General features: G+C 43.0%; 1 protein-coding gene across 1 annotated transcript in view; it reads right to left on the reverse strand.

The window, feature by feature from the left end:
- The window catches only part of LOC119422990 (large neutral amino acids transporter small subunit 3-like), a 122,059-nt gene that overhangs the window by 31,161 nt on the left and 81,070 nt on the right, over positions 1-9,828 (reverse strand). The window contains exons 12-13 of the mRNA XM_037690400.1: positions 7,380-7,512; positions 6,981-7,110 (exon numbers count right to left, since the gene is read on the reverse strand). Of these exons, the coding sequence (XP_037546328.1) occupies positions 6,981-7,110; positions 7,380-7,512 (263 nt within the window). The remainder of the gene's footprint in view (positions 1-6,980; positions 7,111-7,379; positions 7,513-9,828) is intronic.

Raw genomic sequence — 9,828 nt, forward strand, 5'->3', positions numbered from 1 at the left:
CGTGGTAGTGAGTTAAGCCTCCCCCCCCCCCCCCCGCATTGTCGACCCGGTGATGGCTGATTCAAAGATCAAAAATAATACTATCAATTCAAGGGTCTAAACAAAGCTGAAACAGTGGACAGAGGTGCAGAAGGACCTACAGAATGAACACCTCCCTCTGGCCGTGGGAGATGGTGCAAATTAGAATGTTGACCAGCAGTTGAACGTGTGGGCCAGCGTATGGCCACTGGATCAGCACAGCTGACAGATGGAACAGCCAGAGATGTAGAGGCTTCGGTAGGTACAGCCATTAGAGGGGCACATTGAGAAGGACCCAGTTCACTATTTTGGCCTTTGTTCTTGATGTAGTTTGAGACACTGATCTACTAGAGGGTGAGGCAGAAGCCACCACCAGAGGTTGCTGTTCACAAACAGGTCATAATCAACTGGGTCCTCATCCTTAGACAGTGACTTTTCTGCTTGTGGTAAGTCATGGGAAGGAATGTGATCAGGAGGAACAACAACCACAGTTCACATCCTGGACAGAGAGGAACAATGGTTTGAGAGAGGAGTAAAGGAGGCCATCTTTGTGAAAAGAAATCGTCCATCATTAAACAGGGGCGGAGCCTCTGCGTTCAACTGTCCCCCTCTTACACTGCTGTGATTGCTAGTATCACTCAGCCCCCTGTGAATAGTAAACAGCCATCAGTGTGCTAATGATCCATTGTTAGGCTGATGGTCCTTCTTGATCATGTGATCAGCTGGTTCTGGTTGTCAGCAGCAAACTGGTCGATCCACTCAGAGAAAGTGCTATTTAAGAGACTGAGCTGAATACAGCACCTCAGACTGAGGAAGTCTTTCGGATGAAAAACGAAACATATCTACATTTTTTTTTTTTTTTTTTATGTCCAGAGGACCAGATTTAAATATTTTAGATTTTTCTACATGGATTATTGAGCATGCATCAGGATACCAACCACAGGCTATATCATGGTGCGGTGAACCTGTTTTACTTTAGTCTGGTCATCCACAGGTACAATAGTATAAATGGAGCCGCCTTCCTTTGGTGCCCTCCACATTTTGTACTTCACAGAGCTCCATCAGTCCTGAGTCTTATGAGGCCCCCCAGCACTAACATCACGCAAAAATACCAACTGCCCTTCATTTAATGGCAGATGTTTCACATGAGAGTCACTTGGACTGCCTGTACCCATCAGCTGCTTCCAGGGTCCCACAGGCCAAAAAGGCCCGATAGGACTCCTTCTTCAGCCTGACAGTATCCCTCACCGCCGGTGTCCACCACCAGGTTCGAGGGTTGCCGCCATGACAGGCACGACAACATTGCAGCCGCAGCTCCGGTAAGCCGCCTCGACATAGATGCACGGAACATGGCCCACTCGGACTCAATGTCTCCCACCTCCCTTGGAACATGTTCAAACTTCTCTCGGAGGTGGGAGTTAAAGCTCCATCTCACAGGAGACTGCCAGATGTCCCCAGCAAACCCTCACAATACGTTTGGGCCTGCCAGGTCTGACCGGCATCCTCCCCCACCATCGGAGCCAACTCGCCACCAGGTAGTGATCAGTGGACAGCTCCGCCCCTCTCTTCACCCGAGTGTCCAAGACATGTGGCCGAAGATCAGATGAGACAATGACAAAGTCGATCATTGAAGCCTAGGGTGTCCTGGTGCCAAGAGCACATATGGTCACTGTTATGCTTGAACAAGGTGTTTGTTATTGACAATCCATGACGAGCACAGAATGCCAACAACAGAACACCACTTGGGTTCAGATCAGGGGGGCCATTCCTCCCAACCACACCCCTCAAGGTCTCATTGTCATTGCCCACGTGAGCATTGAAGTCCCCCAGCAGAACAAGGGAGTCCCCAGGAGGTGCACTTTCCAGTACCCCCTCCAAGGACTCCAAAAAGGGTGGATAATCTGAACTGCCATTTGGTGCATAAGCACAAACAACAGTCAGAACCCGTTCCCCCACACATAGGTGGAGGGAGGCCACCCTCTCATTCACCAGGGTGAACCCCAACACACAGGCACCAAGATGTGGGGCAATAAGTATGCCCACTCCTGCTCGGCGCCTCTCACCAGGGGCAACTCCAGAGTGGAAGAGTGTCCAACCCCTCTCAAGGAAACTGGTTCCAGAGCCCGAGCCATGCGTAGAGGTGAGTCTGACTATTTCTAGGCGGAACCTCTCAACCTCACACACCCGCTCAGGCTCCTTCCCCACCAGTGAGGTGACATTCCACGTCCCAATAGCCAGCTTCTGTAGCCGAGGATCAGACCGCCAGGGTCCCCGCCCTCAGCCACCACCCATCCCACATTGCACCCGACCCCTTTGGCCCCTCCCATAGGTGGTGAGCCCATGGGAAGACCCCCCATGGGCTCACCATCCAACATGTGCTCAACAAGCTGATCTATTAACAGAGTCCCAGCATTTGACATCTCAGTGGGTGCACGCTGCTTCACCCTTTCCATAAGACCCCTCAATGTGAGGGAGAGCTCCTGAAGACTCTCTCTCCCTCTGGCTGTCCTCCGGAAAAGAATGCCTTCTGAAGAGCAACATACAACTCTGAGCAACAATAGATTTCCTATAAAATCTCAAGTATCTCTGTTTCTGCACTAGAGCAACCCTTTTATTTCATACCTGGCCTCTCGGGCTCTCATCCACACTTACTTTATCCACTCACTCAAACCTATACCCATCCTTCCTCTAAAGATGGACACTTCCTATCTCTAGGCACAAAAATTAATCTCTCTGATACAGGAAGAATAGGCGTGGAAGAGGTATCAGGTAATAATGAAGAGGTGGACGGCTGAGCACTTGGGCCAGCCTGTCCTTGTTGCAGCTGTTCATTGTCAGGCTATAAAAACTTGCCACTAACTCCGAGTTCCTTTATTTCTTCCTCCATAATTGCCATGAGCTTACTCTGCTACCTGTGATTACTACCGTGCAGAAAGCACCCTGAGGCTAAAATTGTAAACACCTCACCAAACACTTGTGAAGATCTGCACAGAACCACTGCTGCTCAGTCTCCAGGCAGTCCAATCTGCACACAAAAAACAATTAACACCAGGAAAATATAAAGCAAAACCAAAAGAATACCTGTCTCAAATGTTTACAAAAGTACTATGTATATACACACACATACACAAAGCCCTACCAACAACGCCATAAATGAGGTGGTACCGAGTGTTTCTCATTAAAATTATGTGATTTACAAGGCACACCGGTTCGTAGATCTTACAAAAATACTTGGGACATCTGGGACAGACTTGCAAATTTAGAAAACAGTTTATTAATTTCCATTTTTATAAATAATTTTTAAATACATTTTAAATATTTTAACAAATCAAATAATCAGTTTAAAAGTTGTAGTCCAGACCCAGGTGTGTGGCTAATTACACACGCCACTGACACAAGTGTCCAGGGCCCGCGGCCCAAACAATTCATTGTGGAGAAGTCCAGTGAAGCAGCTACAGGCGTCTGAAGACAATTAAGTGCAATAATCTGGAGAACCTAAACAGCAGTTGTTCTCCATAAAGCCAGAACACTGGTAGTCTTCCGTAGAGACAAAAGTTGTAACCTCAGTAGAGACAAAACAGCAGTGATCCCAACCTCAGCAAAGGACCTATAAAATTCAGTCAACTAATCACCAAATTTGAATTTGAATCAAATTCAAATTAAATTTGAAGCTGACAATGAGTTGGGATTAGTGATGGGTCCGGCAACCCCAATGTGTCGGCGCATGCGTCAAACTCATAAAGCAAAACCTGTGTCGGTGCGCGTATCGCTATTAGAAAGTCACATGACCAATACAGGAGCTGTTTCGAACAGACACTGAGGCACCAAACTGTGTTTATAAGCGTATCTGTCAACGAGATGCATCTGCCAAAATAATATTTGAACTTTTGCCAGTCATCATTAAATTAATCAAGAATTATGGAGTAGCCTCAAACCAAAAGAAAGGTTTCTGTTGTGTGGGACCATTTTGATCTCATATCAGAAAATAAGCTCTTTGTTTTAATTTCATTGTTGTTTCTTCCTGTTCTTAGAGTTTCCACTTGATCTATCTGAATTCAAATTCATTTCAAAGTCACTCTTAGTTTACCATTCATATTATTTTCTGCAGGTTAAATGTCGCATTTGTTCGACAGAACTTTCATATTTAAATAAATCCACCTCCTCAGTGCTGAGGATACTCTTGTGCATCTCCCCAAGCCACATGTGGCTCGCCATGCTTTATGGTGGCTCTCGTCTTGTGACAGGTTACAACAACACACCAGCACAGCCAATATGCTTTTAAAATGTGCTGGCGCATTGCGCAATAATTGCGCATGTCGGCTCAGGCTCATGCGGTTTCACGAATCATACAGTGCAAAGAGATCTAAATAAGAATACAAAATATAAAATTGTGTTAATCTACTTGTTGAGGAGGAGGCAGGTCAAACCGGCCAGTAGAAGTAAAAAAAAAAAAGTCCTGTTAACTTCAGATGCATCAGCTGATCATTACCGACCGCGCGTGTCTCTGCACCTGCTGTCATCTGGGGTGAAGGATGTAGCAGAATTACAGGGCCGGTTCTAGACAAGGTTACATGAGGGGGCAGGTGGAAATGTGAAGGGGGCATCTTCATCCGTACACATATTACAGCATATTGATTGATGAGCATGGACTTTGGTTTTCATTGTTATTGCTGACTTGTTTTCTTCATGGGACTGGGGTAATAGATAAAAACTTAAATTTTTACACCTGTGAGTCAACATTTTCAACCATGAACACTATGAAGCAAAAACAGAGAAACCGACTGACCCACGTCCATCTTGAATGTCTCACTGTGGCTACACCAACAAATTACAAATAAAACATGAAGAAAGTGAAGAACATGCAGCACAACTTCTCATCCCAGTATAATGTACATTTTGTTTAAACAGATAATGTGCTGGCTGTTTCTTTTTTGTTTATAGGTGGGTTGTTTCTTTTTTTTTCTTTGAGTGATTTGGGGTGATATCACGGCTCTCCCCTTGACTTTGATATGTCAATGTGGCTCTTTTGAAAAAAAAAAAAAATCAATAAAATAAAATAAAATAGTGAGGATCACTGCTTTATAGGGCCAGGCACAAGAATAAGTCCCAGATACATCCAGGGTAAACTCAGGTATACAACAATTATATAACTTACTCACAGTTGCTTTATTGATAATTAATTCTTCTTAATTTATTCTTTATCTCATTTCTAACCATCAAGCTTCCAGGAAGCAGATGTTGGATGAGGCTCTGCTGATTTTCATCCTGAAGGACTGCCAGCCAAACTTTTTTTTTTTTTTAGAATAAAAATTTGTTAAAAAAGAACAATCCCAGTCCACAAGCATCCTTTTTTTATTTGGCCTACCTATTTGTAAAAAAAAAATACAAAAATTGTATGACTTTTTATAACTGATTATTGTTGTTGCTGTTGTCCATTGTTGTCATCTTTCTTTGTTGAAATCAGGTCTCTCTTGTAAATGAGTCCTGGAGGCTCAATGGGATTTACCTGTAGAAATAAAGGTTGATTGAATGAAAAATCGGGCAGCACGATGGTGCAACTGGTAGAGCTGCTGCCTCTCAGCGAGCAGGTCCCTGGTTCAAACCCCGGTCCAGGGGCCTTTCTGGGTGGAGTTTGCATGTTCTCTCCGTGCATGCGTGGGTTTTCTCCGGGTACTCCGGTTTCCTCCCACAGACCAAAAACATGCATGTTAGGCTGATTGGTAACTCTAAATTGTCCCTAGGTGTGAGTGAGAGAGTGAATGGTTGTTTGTCTCGTTTGTCTCTATGTGTCCCTGTGATGGACTGGAGACCCGTCCAGGGTGTACCCCGCCCCTCGCACAGTGATTCCTGGACATGGGCACCAGCGACCCCCGTGACCCAAAATGGAATAAGCGGGTAAAGAAAATGGATGGATGGATGGATGAAAAATCCTCATTCACAAGTTCACTTATATTTTCACGTTATGATACATGTTCACATTATTTATTGACTTTATCTAAAAATATCAAAGATATTTTAAATTTAAATGAAAATATGAAATATTATAAAATATAATGACTTAAATCATATTATTGTATCAAATCAGTGTCAGTTGAGTCTGTCAAATAGGTTGCCTGTAGGGATTTTTAAGTTTCAGCAGGTGTCAGTATGCAGTGGCACAGTATCAATACAGTTTGGCAATGTGTTGAAATGCTTCATGATGCCTCATCAACCCATCACTAGTTGGGATTCAACTACTCACCTGCTGACACACACAGGAGGAGGAGGAAGACAGCAGCAAGCTTGGTGTTGACCTGCGATCACGCCAAGATGAGCACTCTAAAGATCAACTATAGTGCAACAAAGGAGGACACCTACCCCACAAAGGCCACAACAGCACACACAACACGATCAGCTGCTCAGCCACAACCAAACTCCACAGGTTGCAAGCCACGTAGTGGGAGCAGGAGGAAAACAGGTGCCAGGATAAGCATTACCACCTCCTTTTATACTCTGCCTACCTCGTTCACCAGGAAGTGACGTTTCTCTAACCAGGTATATTTTCATACTGCTACATTTTATATATGAATGTTTCTGGTCAGTGTCCTGAGATGACTTCTGTTGTGACTTGGAGCTTTAGAAATAAACTGAATTGAACTGAATTATTTGCTCAGAACAAGTCCCAGTACTTTTGGACTGATTAATGCATAAAATTGTATCCTTGTTTCTACAAACTCAGTTTGCTAGGGTTTAATTACACCAATGAAGCTACTACTAAATGCTAAAAACTTCCCAGAACCTCAACCTGAACAAAATAATTTGTAGGGATCAGATTATTTTTTAATGACGTGTAAAAGTCTCAGAATTTGAAGGATGTACCAGTTTTTAACATTAGTGGGATTTATATATTTTTTTTACTGTTTCAGCATGAGGTACATGGGATTCTGTAGCACAGCATATTTTCTTGTTCAGTATTTTCTTACCTGTATAGGCAAGTTGTCAATCAAAGAAATGATCCCAAAGAAGACCAAAAGTAGGTTGGTGAAGATGAATGCTCTGATGGCATTGGTCAGTTTCTGGATTGTTCGGTCTCTCTTTGGGGTGCCTGGTTGGCTTATGAAGCCATTGTGAAATAATAGTTTTAGGTCAGGAGGAAGTGAGGCTATAACAGGGTCAACATGAAACATTACAGGATCAGTATAAAGGCTGGAGTTTAAACACGTTTGGTAAAGGGTCATTTGAGACAAATAAAGAGGGACAAATTCTAATAATTAGAGCCATGCTTGTACACTAACCGCCTGATGCTCTGTCTGATGTTCAGCAGCAAAGAGATGCACAAAACCTACATTATTAATGTTCTATTCAGATAAATCATTTCATACCTCTTGCTTGTTTGCATGTTTGGGTATTCCTCATCACATTCTTTCATCCGCCAGTCCATGATGTAGCCAATCAGAGGACATGTCACCAGACAGAGAAGCTGCATGGCACCAAAGACAGACGAGTAGAAACCAACTGCAGAGGACAAGAAAAGTCAACACACGAGCTAGAAGACAACCAACACAGCTTGACTTGTTCCAGAGTTTAGACCTCATCCTCACAGGTCTTTTCTAAACATGTTTCTCCACGTTTATCCATTCAAAAACACTGATAACAATCCAAATGCTGCAGGACATTTGTTGCATGAAGGGGAAACTTTATAACATATATTTATTATAAATTATGAATTAATTTGTGAATTAATTCAAATTAAACATTAAAAAAATGAAAAAAATCATGGGTTATGGTTATAATTATTATTAATAGTTACAAAGTATAATTTATTTTCTTTTGCGTCAATCTTAATTGCCCCATAATTATGTGAATAATTTTCCTTACAAGAGACCATATACAGTATAAGCATGGTCAGCTGAGATGCTAGATTAAAATGAATGTAAAGAATAGAATACTACAATAACTATAGCAAACAATGACAAATAGTTTATTTTTCTAATTTGACCTAAAATGTTTTGATTTATGATTAAAATTAGAAAAAAATATCTGAAGTGGTCAGGGAGCATCTGGATGAAAATATTATTTAATAAATTGAGGCAAAAGATGACTTAGCACTAATTTAAACTGTTTAAATTACCAACACTTTTGCTCTTTCAGTTGATTTTATTGTTTTGATGTTTGCTTTCATGTGTTATCAGCACTTCGACCAACCGTCTTGTTTACTGAAGTGCTTTATAAAAAAAGTAGTAATGAATTAATCAGGGGGCAGCACGGTGGCGCAACTGGTAGAGCTGCTGCCTCTCAGTGAGCAGGTCCCTGGTTCAAATCCCGGTCCAGGGGCCTTTCTGGGTGGAGTTTGCATGTTCTCTCCGTGCATGGGTGGGTTTTCTCCAGGTACTCCGGTTTCCTCCCACAGACCAAAAACATGCATGTTAGGCTGATTGGTAACTCTAAATTGTCCCTAGGTGTGAGTGAGAGAGTGAATGGTTGTTTGTCTCGTTTGTCTCTATGTGTCCCTGTGATGGACTGGAGACCTGTCCAGGGTGTCCCCCGCCCCTCGCACAGTGATTGCTGGACATGGGCACCAGCGACCCCCGTGACCCAAAATGGAAGAAGCGGGTAAAAGATAATGGATGGATGGATGGATGGATGTATTAAACAGATAATTTGGGGTGGGGGTGAAAATTAAACAAAATGAAAATTTTTCCAGCTTAACATCTAGAATGGATCTAACAAGTTGGAGTCAGGTCCTCTGGACAGACTCTTCTTTGTTGAAACATTTCATCTTTTATCTAAAAGACTTCCAAAAGGATGGCCCAGCACAGAAGATCAACATCATCAGGCCAGGACTCTGAGGTCTACACTCATCTCCAGGTCAGTGGTCACTCTTTCAAGGATGAAGATGTTCACATCCTGGACAGAGAGGAACGATGGTTTGAGAGAGGAGTAAAGGAGGCCATCTTTGTGAAAAGAAATCGTCCATCGTTAAACAGGGGTGGAGGCCTCCGGGTTCAACTGTCCCCCTCTTACAATGCTGTGATTGCTAGTATCACTCAGCCCTCTGTGAACAGTAAACAGCCATCAGGTGCTAATGATCCATTGTTAGGCTGATGGTCCTTCTTGAGCATGTGATCAGCTGGTTTTGGTTGTCAGCAGCAAAACTGGTTGATCCACTCTGAGACGGTGCTATTTAAGAGACTGAGCTGAATACAGCTCCTCAGACTGAGGAAGTCTCTCGGATGAGAGACGAAACGTTTCTACATTTTTTTATTGTTGATTTGCTTTGTTTTGTTTTTTTGAATGTCCAGAGGACCAGATTTAACTTTTTTAGATTTTTCTACCTGGATTATTGAGCATGCATCAGGATATTTTGAACCACTTTGGCCAGGATTGCCTCAAACTAGTTAGAGAGTTTGAGAAAACAGCAAGGAAGAGGGCAGACTACAGGAACCATTTGCGATTCAACCTCAGATGTCGACAAAGTGGCATCATTCCCAAGAGCCTGGAACTAAAATCTTCGGTCAGCGGGCACCGGGCAAGCAAGATCCTTCAGAAGGCACAAACCCAGCTGCTGAATGAACGGGTGAGACAGACCAATTTTACTATTGAGGCCTTGAAGGCCAAAGAAGAGCACATTAAACAGAAACTAACAACGTGTCTAGATCAGACCACACTTCAGCAAGTGTTGGACTGTACAGATCAGGCACGCTTAGCACAGCATGTCAAGTCCAAGACTCGACAACAAAACAAGTTTAACTTACTAATAACTCATCAACACCATCACTATTCCAATAACAACACATTCAGTGTAGGACAACACTCCAGTAGTCAATTACA

This window comes from Nematolebias whitei, chromosome 16 (assembly GCF_014905685.2).
Source record: "Nematolebias whitei isolate Nwh7 chromosome 16, NemWhi1, whole genome shotgun sequence".
In the NCBI taxonomy this organism is placed as follows: domain Eukaryota; kingdom Metazoa; phylum Chordata; class Actinopteri; order Cyprinodontiformes; family Rivulidae; genus Nematolebias; species Nematolebias whitei.